This window comes from Electrophorus electricus, chromosome 13 (genome assembly GCF_041902795.1).
Source record: "Electrophorus electricus isolate QZ-2024a chromosome 13, ASM4190279v1, whole genome shotgun sequence".
Taxonomy (NCBI): Eukaryota; Metazoa; Chordata; class Actinopteri; order Gymnotiformes; family Gymnotidae; genus Electrophorus; species Electrophorus electricus.
This window is the reverse complement of record NC_137509.1, coordinates 11,534,939-11,547,500: the sequence shown is the minus strand read 5'-3', so window position 1 is coordinate 11,547,500 and position 12,562 is coordinate 11,534,939. Positions and strand designations below refer to the sequence as shown.

General features: G+C 41.1%; 3 protein-coding genes across 13 annotated transcripts in view; 1 reads left to right on the top strand and 2 right to left on the bottom strand.

Moving 5' to 3' along the window:
* si:dkey-6n21.12 (schwannomin-interacting protein 1) overlaps positions 1-1,021 on the bottom strand; it is a 3,494-nt gene extending 2,473 nt beyond the window's left edge. Inside the window, exons 1-3 of one of the 5 annotated variants that reach the window (XM_081695318.1) lie at positions 507-1,021; positions 217-344; positions 1-119 (exon numbers count right to left, since the gene is read on the bottom strand). The exon at positions 1-119 is cut by the window's left edge and continues 100 nt beyond it. In XM_081695318.1, the coding sequence (XP_081551444.1) occupies positions 1-107 (107 nt within the window). In that variant the 5' untranslated portion in view covers positions 108-119; positions 217-344; positions 507-1,021. The remainder of the gene's footprint in view (positions 120-216; positions 345-506) is intronic. The other 4 variants (XM_081695319.1, XM_081695320.1, XM_081695317.1 and 1 more) reach the window with 4 other exon arrangements.
* A 458-nt stretch (positions 1,022-1,479) lies between these two features.
* On the top strand, positions 1,480-2,973 carry rnaseka (ribonuclease, RNase K a). Its single transcript, XM_027015567.3, has 3 exons — positions 1,480-1,733; positions 2,079-2,161; positions 2,525-2,973. Exons 1-3 carry the CDS (start codon positions 1,656-1,658, stop codon positions 2,667-2,669), a joined length of 306 nt encoding a protein of 101 aa, XP_026871368.1. The 5' UTR covers positions 1,480-1,655; the 3' UTR covers positions 2,670-2,973.
* Positions 2,338-12,525, bottom strand: alox12 (arachidonate 12-lipoxygenase). Of its 7 annotated transcripts, XM_035519918.2 has the most exons (15): positions 12,328-12,525; positions 9,083-9,226; positions 8,610-8,811; positions 8,401-8,482; positions 7,724-7,846; positions 7,456-7,562; positions 6,991-7,163; positions 6,679-6,822; positions 6,391-6,594; positions 6,070-6,156; positions 5,444-5,613; positions 5,107-5,228; positions 4,910-5,010; positions 4,480-4,650; positions 2,338-3,935 (listed from the first exon to the last, which is right to left on the bottom strand). In XM_035519918.2, exons 1-15 carry the CDS (start codon positions 12,358-12,360, stop codon positions 3,756-3,758), a joined length of 2,043 nt encoding a protein of 680 aa, XP_035375811.1. In that variant the 5' UTR covers positions 12,361-12,525; the 3' UTR covers positions 2,338-3,755. The 7 variants fall into 7 exon arrangements, with proteins under 7 accessions (XP_035375811.1, XP_081550904.1, XP_081550907.1 ...); XM_081694778.1 differs by having other exon boundaries at positions 6,391-6,822; XM_081694781.1 differs by lacking the exon at positions 12,328-12,525 and adding an exon at positions 11,481-12,272 and having other exon boundaries at positions 6,391-6,822.
* Positions 12,526-12,562: the final 37 nt, after the last annotated feature.

Here is a 12,562-nt window from a genome sequence, read left to right as displayed (position 1 = left end):
GGGTAGCCTTCCTGCCACACCAAAGCTGCCCCCTCAGCATCCTCCTCTGTTTCATCACTCTCTTTCTCTTCTCCTCTCTCCCTCTCCCTTTCTTTCTCTCCATCCATTAGCCCTCAACACTTACGAGACACACAAAACATGTTATAATGAAAGTGTTTCAGAGAATGTTGTAAAATTCCTTGGAAAACACATTCTTTCTGATAATTAAGCACTCACCTTCAAATTTGGTTGGACCTAAAAGTAATAACGAGCTAGCAAAAATACGGATTCCCATGAGATGTGACGTGCAAGCTAAGTATGCTTTACACCGTCAGTTTTATAGACCACAGTAAAAGCGTATTAGTCTGCAATATCGCAATACAAACATACATTACATGCAGTGATTGAAACGATCTGGGATTGTAAAAAAAAACAAAAAAATCCCACAAAACTATACTGACTGCCCAACCTAATCAGCCAAATATCAAAGAACTGTCAAGTTGCAAAACCCATATAAAAAGTCCTACCTATATGTCTAGATGAAATTTTTAAGATGTTTTACAAGTTGCGCTGTCAAACTGGTCGCCAAAGAGGCCTTTATGTTCCCATCGTTTTCCAAAAGTTACTCTCGTCGTTACGCGCCAGCCTCGTCTTCCTTCGCTGCTTTCACACTTTCCACAGCACGTTTCGTTTTTTAAAACGTCCCCATACGTTAGGCAGCCTCATTAACAAGCTGAACGTTAACGTAAAGTAAGTTACTTCAATAACAGTAGTTAGTAGCAGAATATGCAGGCGTACGTGGGCTAGGTGATATGACAAATCCTCGGGACGGGCTAAAAACTTCGGGAATTTTGCAGCGTTTTGTTACACTGGAACGTGAGGGGAGGAGAAAAAGCGAAGAGTCCTAAAAGGAGACTCACCAGGTGTCCAATTTCACCATTTCTAGAGCGATTTTATTTCACTCTCCAGAGAAATCTCGAATCCAGCAACTTATCTTGGCCGGATTCGTTGTTTATGAATGTAAATGTCATATTAAATTCCACGACAAATACACTTTGGCTTTTCTAGACTGGCTGCTTGAAAATAGATGGAAAGGTATAGGTAGCCTACTACGTGGGCATAGACATGCCCAAGCTTGATTTAGGACAGAATCACGCATGTTCACTAATACCTAGAGGTTATACACCCCAGAGGTCTGAGGAAATACGCTAATCAAATTTTATGTTTGAAAATTAGTGCATAGAGTTTTTGAAACTGGACAGACTACTTTCACAGACACTTTGGTGTTCTTTAATATCTACTTGCAAGTTTTTACTTTGTAGACTTATTTCAGTGGCAGATAAATAGAATGCAAACATAAAACGAACAGCAAATATGTATGAATAAAAGCTAAAAAAAAAAAATTTAAAAGATGTAAATAGTTTAGAAGTAGCTAACACTATACAGTGTTTCGTGAACAACACTGACATGCGCGCCTTGGATTTCATTTCCGCTTCCTCTAAGTCAGCTGATCGAAACAAGTTACTGTTGACTTTTCAGGATGTATAGACAAGTCTCATAAAACTAGATTTAAATATATATCTGCTGACATATTTGCCGAGAGACGCTCCGGGATTACAGGAAACTAAAAGGTGTTTGATTATTATTATTTTTTTAATTTTTTTTTTTTTTAGAAAATGCCTTCTCTTTTATTCTGCGGTCCGAAACTGGCAGCATGTTTGCTGGTTTTGAGCATTTGGGCAGTCATTATGCTGGTAAGCATGTGATCTTTCTTCTGAATATATTTAATCTTTCAAATCCATTCTAAGATATGAACAATGTCAATTAATAGGCCTATATCCAAAGTGTATGATGAGGAAAGGACTATTGATTTGAGTATTAGAAATCAAATTAAGCATCACGAAATTGCCACTAACTTATACTGCTCGTTTTGGACATAGTATCTGCAAAAGATTTTAAACAATTTTAGCTTTAAAAGACGTGGTGAGAATAGCGAAGTGTTCAACAATAATTTTACACAAACTCTATCATTTTATGGTAGGAGTAATTTAGTCAGCAGTTCTTCATGAAGAGGCTGTTTCTTTGTCTGTTTCTCTTAGGCAATGCTGGGGATTTTCTTCACTACACATTCAGCCTTGCTGCTCGAGGATGTGCCTTTCACAGAGGAAGACATCCATGACGAGTAAGTTCCCCTAACATGCGCTAACCCTCCCCCCCTCACTATGGAAATGTGGAGCAGGCTACATGCCTCATACTTACCAGACTTAGATACATAGTCTATAAGTATCCATTTGTCTCTGTGTGTGTCTGTTATAACATACAGGAGAGAGATTGTGTATAAGAGTTAAAGGCCAGACAGAAGAATTGAAGTGTACTTTATTGAATGGTTTGTAATTGAAAACGCATTCATGTAGCACTAGGGTATTATGCATTATCTAAATATTCCTATAGATTATTAATTGTTTAAACTTTAACCAGTCCTGATAAATGTGACAAAATGTTCTTTGGGTTATTTGCAAACTAACGTTCTCTTAACTCTATACAGACAAAATGCCCTGCAAAACATTTATGGACTTTTCAACCAAGTTGGCTTAAACTGCTTCATTGCTGCAGGAATCTACGTGGTGATTGGATTTGTGTCCTTCTGTCAAGTCCGACTGAATAAACGCAATGAATATCTTGTACATTAGCAGCTGTTCTGTCCCCACAAGTGGAGACATGCTGAAAGTGACCTTGTTGTATTTTCTATACTGTAAATGATTATACAGTAATATTACAGGAGGAAATTGCCACAGCCATTTAGTGTAATCAAACCACAGCTATTTTAAGTATAATCAGACCTAACATACTGCGATCCTCTGTGCCAGTATCTCGTTTGAAAGCCTCTTCAGGTTAAAGCCTTTGATGAAATAAGTGCCTTAAATGTGAAGTTGATTTCAATACATAAGTGACTGCTGTGTTTTATTAATAAATGTGCCCTGTGTGCTTTACAAATCTTGCCTGACTATTGACCAATTGTCCTAAAAATGATAAAAGAAACATTCATCTCAGAGTATGGTTTTTGCAATAAAAGCTTACCTGTATACAAAAAAGCCCATAAATATGTTTAACATTTAGATACAAAATAAAATGATGATGTTTAATGTGATAATTTCTTAAATGTAAAAGGTTCGTAGAGAATTCAGCTTTCTCAACATTCATACTGCAGCCAATAACAGAAATGTACATTTCTTTAATTGCTAATATCCCCATCAATGCCATCAATCTTGGTGGATCTCTGAAAAAGTAACTTGACATTATAGCATTTCCAAATTATTGATTGTATATGCATATGTTTGTATAACATCCACTAAGAACAACATCTCAGTAATAAAAATTGAGCAATGCTGTATAGAAATGTATTAAAAATATACAAATATAGTCTTGTCATACCCACACCCATTTAAAAAAAAAAGGAATGTTGACAGCAAGGATGTTCATTTTTATGGCTGGAAAAAAAAGAAAGAAAGGTCAGAGAGCACTGTGCTCTTCTGAAGTTGCTCCCAAGTTCCTAAAGAACCTTCTATGTATATAAATTGTATCTTTACAATGTATTCTGCACAAGGTGAAATATGCTTATCAAAAGTGTTTAGATCTATGCCCTGTTTCCCAAGAGCATCATAGTGTTAAAATCATCTTAAATGAACGCGTGCCGGTCTATTGTGATATTGCTCTACCATGTAACAATACTATTTTGTTATAATGCCCTTGGGAAACCCCAGCCAACAGAGACTTGCTTATATAGTAATGCTATTCTCTATTCGGCTGGGACACAAATAGAGATACGGTAATTCCAGGCCTTTATTCTGCCTCAAAATCTCCTCTTCAACTTCCTTCAGATCCTCTCTGAAGCTGTCAATCACCCGTAGAGCTTCTGGCTCAGTGAAGTACTGCTCAGCATATTGTGCTAGGGGAATCTGAGACAGAGTGGAAGAGGGAAAGAAAAATAAATAATTTAATCATTAGGTTTATGCATAACTGAAGAGGTGGCATGCTGCCATCCATACAAGATGAAAGATTAATTAATTGAATAAATGTGCCATTGCAGAGGTTTTGTTGTGTTCCATTATTTGTGATTTAATGTGTGTCTGCAGGCAGTAGCTTGCATTTTGATTTATACACCAGGATTTCAGTGAGGGAGAGACAGAGGGTGGAGTCAGGAAATAGATAGGTAGAAACAGATAAGATAGATCATAAAGATACCATAAAGAAATGATACCTAGACTCAATTAGTGATAAAGGGGAAATAAATACCATCAAAGAAAATATTACAGTTTGGTGATTTAAAGAGTATTGATTTTAGTCCAAATAAAAATAATCTCAGTTTTGTACTAGTTGAGGACTATGAGTTGAGGTTCCAGTTAAAAGCTATGAGCCATCCAGTTAGTTATTTTAGATAGGCAAGATATGTTTTTTGAGATTTTAAACCACTGCAAGTGTTCATTGGAGGTGTTGACTCACCGCATCTGGCTGTACCCTTCCTAAATGCCATGTGATTGCCATCTGCACACATGACTGGCTGATATCCGGCAGTGTATCCATGATGAAGCCCATTGTGACTGCATCCTTATCTGTGGGTGGAGGCTGGCGCATGGTGCAAGGGGTGTTGGGTACCCATGCACACCAGTCAAACTGGTATATACACACACACACACACACACACACACACACACACACACACACACACACACACACACACACAAAGATGCAAAACTCAATTACACAGTCTGAACAGTACCGAAAACACTGCACTGAGGATCTTATACATCTCAGACAAGATAAGGAAAATGACTGACAACAGATTCCAACATTTACACACATTATTATATGCATAGGCCGTTTGTACAAAGCATAAGAAATATGCTGTGTAGAACCTAAGAACCATTTATACCTGCCCATTGTTAGTTGCTGCATGTTGTGCTGTGCTGGTAAAGATCACAACGCTCAGTAGAGTGATCAGCTCCTCTCTGGTCTTTAGGTCATTAGCCAGCCCTGTCACGCATGACACAGAAGAGGAGCGCCTGAGCTATTCTGCAGCAGCAAAAATGTAATGATGCCCAGCAGCGATGCCAAGCTTTGGGCACTGACCAAACTGAGGCGCATCTACAAAGCCTTCTTCAGTCACGTCACTAATCCAGGCCTGCAGTTCTGTGTCTTCTTCTACTTCACTGTCACTGCTGTAGTACTGGGATACCATGCTGGAAACAAACCTGTGGGCAGAGCGAGAGCGAGAGAGAGCGAGAGAGAGAACCTCCAAGTTATGAGAGAACGCTCCACGTAGGCGTGGCAGTGAAGCGGTTCGTTTGTACGTTGCAAATGCAATTTGCTGCTTAAATTTCGGTGACGGCACACAGTCACTGAACCACCAAATTAAAGTGACGGCACACAGTAGGGTGGAAGGAAGACACTGTTCCTGGACACTGACTTATGAATGGCCTCCCACAGCATTAGCACGTGGTCTCTGTAGAAGTAGTTTTTGAGTTTGTTGACGCCACGGTCCACAAAATCGAAGCGCGGGTGGAGTGAGCGGTAGGTGAAGACCTTATATCCCCTTTGCGCCAGCACCAGCAGCCCCTCCCCACCTGTAGACACCACCTGCCGGGAGAAAACACCTGCTCGTATGAAAGCCTCATACAAAACAATACGCCATGGACAATAAGCTTCCCCTCTGGGGAAGACAAGCTGGCACTGGATTGGAGGCAAAGAATTCCTGGAGCTACAGGTTTTTACTATGAGTACAACTCTGAGCCAAACCAAGAGTTTTTCCTGTGTCAACCTGTAGTTCTAAAATGTTACACAGGGTGGCACTACATCTACATCATCAAGGTAGCTCTGGCATATACTGAGTAGTCTGATAGCTTTGGGGAAGAAACTGTCGTACAGTTGGGCTATCAAGGCCTGAATGATTTGGTACCTTTTCCCAAATGGCATATGGATAACGGTGATTTGCAAATGCAAATATAGTGCACCACAAATATTGCCTTGTATAATAAAGACATAGTAAACGTTCTCAGGCAAACGTGTATTTGTACAGTGAAAAAGGAGACTCACCCTTTTAAATATGCCATCTGCAGAAATGAGCTGTGTGCGTGCTCGGCAATTGATCTCCAACGAGTATTTCAGATGAGGACTGAGCAGCTGGATCGGACGGAGAGAAAGAGGCAGAGTAAGATAGCAAGTGAGAGAAAAAGAGAAATAAGAAATACAACTGCCTGGTTGTTTACTTTCCACTGTAAAAATGTCATGTGCCATGAAAGGTTCAACATTGATGGAAGCATTAAAATGGATCTTGTCTGAGACCAACACAGAAGTGTATGTTTTGGATGTTTGCTTTGATTTGATCTCCATTCCCTGACCTGACCTCACACCAACCTTGTATATAGGGTGGACTGCAGGTAGCTGACGCAGTGTAGCTACACAGATCACCTCCACTACAAGGTGAGTGCTCAACAGGTGGGAAAGCACTTGGAAGACCTGGAATTCAGCATGACGGACCCACATTTTAGCCAATAGCCAGGCCAGGGGCGGGTCATTAGGGAGGAAGATGGGTGTGTCCCTGCTTGGATTCTGTTCAAGCTGAGACAACAGAGAATTATTTGGCCATTCAGTTACCCACGTAGCTGTAGTTTCTGTGGAAGTGAACAGCTGAGTACATATTACCTGTATAGCAATAGGAATGAGGCCTTTATCAGGATGCTCATACAGCAAACAGAGAGGAGCTGCTATGTACTGTTTCTGATTTCTGATTGAATTCGCAGGAATGCCATCCATCACACCATGGTCAACCAGGAACACATTCCCAGCCTTGAGAGAGAGAGAGAGAGAGAAAAAAAATCTCTCATGGCCTGTAGAGTAACAGTACAGTTGTATGACATTGAGTACTGGTACATGACAGGATTATACATAAATTAACTATGACAGACTATAGTCCCTTCTGAAAATGAATTATAGAGGCAGTGAACTAGAGCCAACCTTGATCTCTTTGTCCAGGGTAGTGTTGGGGCCTAAGAATGCCTGCACCATATCTCCACTCACAGGGAAGTTTGAAGGCAGCTTCTTGCATCTTTGAATCATTCTTGGATTTGAGCCGTTCAGGAACTGATAGCCAAAAAACCAGTCCTCTCTCCAGTGTTGCATAGTGTACTCTAATTACATTTAAAGGTGCCACATTAGTAGAACGATAAATTGCACTCAACACATTATAATTCCTTTTCACAGTCTGTTCTCAGTTTAGTAATAAAGGAAAGAGTGCAAGTCCATTTCTTAAAATGTTACAGGTTAAAGCACATAATGACATGCAAAATGAGCCAAGGTATGGAATGTCATGCTGGAATTACTCATCAGTTTGATTGCAAGACTTTTTGAAATGATTCTGATAAAAGTCAAATATAAATAATAAATTGATTGTGGCCAACTGGTAGGTCTTCACTACTTTACCAGCAATCGAACTCTTCAGTTGCCAGAATATCCGCTTAAAATCATCCAAGTCATCCCAGGACTTCCCAAACTTAATGACCAACTTCTTCAGCGAGAGCTCCAAGAGCCTGAGAAGGCAGAGGGTTTCATCATGGATACAGCAGGGAGACTGCCATGTGGAATATCCAGGTGATTGCAAAAACACGTTTCAGACACACAGATCAACATCAGGTGTGTTCCTTTGATGTCTTGCTTGGATAAGTTTGTGTTGGCTTAGATAAGTACTCACGCGAACTGAAGCGATCTCTCAAAGTCACTGCGCTTCTCATTGGCAAAGCGAGCATCCTGGGGAAGGTCCGCTTCAGATTTGGCATCTATGCATTTGGGAAGGCCTGGAGCCCAGTGTTGCCATCTGACACGAGGCACACAGGACATGTACATTAACAACGCATGGAACGCAAAGGTCATAACACACAAAAGTCATCTAAATGACTCATGAGTAAAAGATGAACAGAATTGAGTGTGAAATTCAAATGAAGGAAACTTTCCCCAAGTCATATTTTAGCCTCAAAGTCAAATTAACTTTGGGGAAGTCAGGCATCAAATGGATATAGCCATGTTAAACTCTCCTCACTCAGAATATATTTGTTTTTCATATTTCAAACTAAAATCTATTTCCGCCATCGGTCCATTAACAACATCCCAAGTGCACATCACTGTGAAGCATCCAGGTAATGGCCCGGGTAAAGCTCAGCTGATGTCAGTAGGGTTGCCAGGGAAAAGAAGTGGCGAAAATCCCTCTCATCCGCAAAGGTAACAAAATCACAGGAAGCCAAGTTTTTCCTTAGACAGAACCACAGTATCAAACAGAGAAGCTTTCAGAGATGTTGAGATTAATCCAGGCGAGAGGGGGTACGCATATTAAAAGGGAGTGTGTTAGAAAGCATACTGCAAGAAAATACGCACCTGTAGATTTTCTGCCTCTCCTGGAGTTCTGCCTTCCTGTGCGCACGCTCCTGGGGCAGCGTATCGCCGCTCTGCTTCTTAGCTGCGAGAGGAAACGCGAGAAAGGGGGTGCTACTCCTCTGTCTTGCTCTCAGTGCGTCTGGAACTAGCAGGGGACAAGGTCCGGTCCCCGGGGTGAGGGGTGGGGGGGTTTAAGTGTTGGGACTGACCTGTGCCTTCCCTCACCTCCACCTGCACATCCCCCACCAGCCAGCAGTAGCAGGGGAAGGTGCTTGTGCTGTGGCCTCCTGGTGATGTCACCGTCACGTAGCGGCAGAACCAGTTATCCTCCACCCAGTACCTCTGCTTCTCTAGCCGCACGAGCAGGATACGGCCCAGGGGGGCCGAGCTCCGTACAGTATACTCGTCAACCTGCGGAAGGAGGGGGCAGTTGTGGCAAACAGGAAGTGCAATACCCAAGAGGGAGTAATCTGGTGAAACTGTTGCCATTGCGTTTTGCCCAATTCCTGTGGTCAGTTGCGAACCTTGGTGAGATAAGATTGTGGGAAATGCTGGCCAGTGGTTTTGTGCGACCTCAAATGCATCCAACACCAACATGGATGAGAGGCAAAGACAGGCAGCTGGGTCATGTCGTGTGGGGCAGTGCAGTGCAGGCTGTGTGGATGGTCTCTGGTTCACTCACCGCACCTCGGCAGAGATCAAGACCTGGGTTGTCAAGGAGGGTCCGCTCACTCGCTCCTCTCTCCCCCACAAGAGTCACATACACGTAGTTATTAGTACCTGAGTACTCTGAGGTGCCTGTTGCCACCGTCACTTTGTACTCCATCTACACACACACACACACACACACACACACACACACATACACACATACACACATACACACACACACACAATTACTCTTTAACTAAAAGCAACCATCCATTTTGTTTTGGTTTTCCTGTAAAAGGCTTATCTGGTCAGATAAAATAGCGACATGTTTGTGCTTGCCTGCTGCGCAGGTTAGAATCTTTAGCCTGCCTGAGGGCATGCACCAGTGCAAAAAGCCTCACCAAGACAAAGGGGCAAATGCAGGATAACTCAGCAGTTAACCAGCAAGTCTGGCCAAAAGCACCAAACATTCCCACAGCAGTGAAACGTTTACTCTTCCTTACAGTGTTTCCACCACAAACCCTAGGCTTTTGGTTGAAATCGCTTTGCCGCTGTGGTAGAACTATGCTAGTACATTCTTACTCACTCATGAATAACAAAGCAACATAAACAATACATAGATTAAGTTTCAATGCTTTCATAAGTGAATAGTTTAAGTATTCATGGTATGTAGATGACATGAATATTGCCATTTAGAGATCTGAACTAAAGGTTACGATCTCCACTTCCATCTTCTTAACAGTCTGAAAGAAATCAGCTCACCCTCAAAAGCAAAAGCGTCTGGTTTTTCTTATTCCTACACTGCATCTGACATAATTAATTTCCCTCCAGATCATACTGTTGGGAGAAAACTTCAAATGTAAATCTCCCTTTTTGAATGTTGTAATATTCAAATCTAGCTTTGTGCTTTGCTGTAGTTTTAGTCAAATTAGATACCACTGTTGTAATATGACAACAGTTTTCTTTGTAAAACTGTAACAAACTTGTAAATAAACTCACTTAAACTACCAGGGTTTTTTGTGTGCAAATAATTCCATTACTGAATGAAAGCACAGTACTACATGGAAACAAAGTGTTTACCTATATGTAGAGTAACGCAGTCGTTAAAAATTTCCTTATTTCCTTATTTTCTTGTATTTTTAGTCTACAGCTTCTGCTGTTTGGTTCGTGCAGTCTGTCTGTCCTCTTCCAGTTCCTCTCTTTCTGCTGCACTGGTCACTCCACGCTGTTCTTACAGCTATGTTCTACATACCCAGATTCCTTTTCACTCACACTCTTGCTCTCCTTGCATACTTTCTTCTCCTGGGGTTGCTCTCTTACCCCCGCCCCCAAAGCCCTCCTCTCTCATGCACACACACACACACACCCCCCAATATGCAAATTACAACGACCTTTTTAAAGGAAAGGAAAGTTAAAGGAAGTAGACAGAAACCAGTGGACAGCATTAATAGTCAGATATTTCTCAGATCTATGCAAAGCAGCATCCTTAACACAACTGCAGAGAATGACGAGATCGAAGACACTGATGTTACACAAATAAGCTTATCTTTCAACCTTTTAACTTCATAAGTTTATTATGCAATTTTGCTGACTAATTACATACAGCTGCTGAGAGATGTATTAAGCCAGTCTTCTTTCAGGATGACACTAACATTACAGCTAAAGGAAGTGGCAAAGCTGCAACTAGCCTTCATATCAGATTAGCTTGCAATCTACACAATGCAATGTTAAATGCTATGTAATGCACATCTAAGAATGTAAATGGTGCAGATGTTGTGGTTTTTTTTGTTTTTTTTTAAATATTGTGGCAAGCACATTGCTAGAAGGTTTAGGTGGCTTTCTGAATTTCCCTGATCTATCTTGGTCATCTAGATCATGGTATAGCATTGCTCTATGGTGTGTAGTATCAGCAACTGAGTGGTTGAACAGTTGAATTTCCTGTGATGAATCAAGCTTTCACATAAGAAGAATCACCAGTTGGACAGTCATGAAACCACAAGTTAAATGCCAGATGAAAAAGCTACTATTTGGCCTGAATGTTCATGGGGTTTATTTTAATTAATACAATATTAGTTGGTCTATAAGATGCCAATACCCAACAAATGTCACATTACTGTGTTTTTGTTGTAGTAGTATTTTCTGGCAAAATCAATAACTCTGTTCGAGCACATTATCAGTCACTTTAACTCATTGTTATGTCCTCCTAAGAACAGAAAGCACCTGTTAGTGTAAGATGAGATCAACTATGAAGGGATAACTTTGTTCTAATTAAGAATATAACAGACACAAAACGGACAGGTAAGCCAAAAAAACCCCAAACCATACTATACGATTTAAACAATATGATAGATTATAAATAAAACAACTTGTGACGTTAACGGTCTGCATACAGGATCAGAAAATAGAACAGAAAAAAAAAGAAGGATCACCTGTACAACTAAATACGCACAGAAAAGAATCCAGATACTTAGATGTCTTGCCTTTCTCCACTGGGGAAGTATTTCATCAGTTGAAAGTGCGAACAAGGCCTTTACAGAATCACAATGGGGTCATTGTGATAGCACCCTTTGCCCGTCAAGATGAAGCAAAGCTTTTATAGAAGATCAAAGCCTTATCACGTCGGGGTTAAACGAAACCGAAACTTTAATGTGGTACGAAACTCCATCTACACAACAGGCGTTCATTCTAAAATCTCACAATGGCTGTAATACGAGAGAGACTTAATTAGCGATTTATAGGAATTTTCTGGAGTAATCCAACTGCAGCCGGAAGTATGTGGGACCTAATATTTATCCAAAGCTCTGTGAACTCAAGCAGTCATTTGAACAGGCGTGTGTATGCTACGTTATAAACTATCGCCATCTCGCAGGACGGGCGCACAGAAAACGCGTGATCCACGGGCGAGGCGCGCTGCAGTTGAGCTCCAGATTTTTCAGCTGGATGGCTGCCACCACGTGCCTCGTTGACGGCGGCGGCAGGACATTCGTCGCAAACATCACGCACTTGCTTCATTAACCAACGCTGAAATCACGCGGCAGTAGATCTACACTGCTGTGCATCTGCACCATTTCTTATTATTATTATTATTATTATTAATAATAATAATAAAAGCTCCCCGTCTTACCGCAGCCAATAAGAAGGAATGGACACCATCAAGCAAGGAAAGAAAAACGGGTCTATTTACTATACGCAGAATCACTGCTCCGTTCTGGACAACGATGTATAATGTTAAGTGTCCGCTACCCTTACGTTGTGTTGATTTAAGCAAATACTTACCAAAGGAAAGAGAACGTCTTTCTTCGTCATCATGCTGAAAACCACACAAGTCCTACGTCGTCAGACTTGTCACTAGGTGTGTTGGGGTGCTGTCACATATATTGCACAATCTATTGCAGAATACCAATATGCCACCTTCCGTCACAGATGGTTATCTACATTTTTCTTTGAAACAATACACCTTAAATTAAAAATTCAAACCAACAAGAAAGGGCTTCATATTTGAAACCTTCAG

Excerpts from the sequence above, each read along its gene's own strand:
- alox12 (XM_081694778.1), bottom strand. The coding sequence starts at position 12,360 with ATGATGACGAAGAAAGACGTTCTCTTTCCTTTG. Across the intron at positions 7,164-7,455 it reads ACTGAAGAGTTCGATTGCTG|AGTACACTATGCAACACTGG; the intron begins GTAAAGTAGTGA and ends AAATGTAATTAG. Across the intron at positions 6,157-6,390 it reads CAGTCCACCCTATATACAAG|CTGCTCAGTCCTCATCTGAA; the intron begins GTTGGTGTGAGG and ends CGTCCGATCCAG.
- rnaseka (XM_027015567.3), top strand. The coding sequence starts at position 1,656 with ATGCCTTCTCTTTTATTCTGCGGTCCGAAACTGGCAGCATGTTTGCTG. Across the intron at positions 1,734-2,078 it reads TTTGGGCAGTCATTATGCTG|GCAATGCTGGGGATTTTCTT; the intron begins GTAAGCATGTGA and ends TGTTTCTCTTAG. Across the intron at positions 2,162-2,524 it reads GAGGAAGACATCCATGACGA|ACAAAATGCCCTGCAAAACA; the intron begins GTAAGTTCCCCT and ends AACTCTATACAG.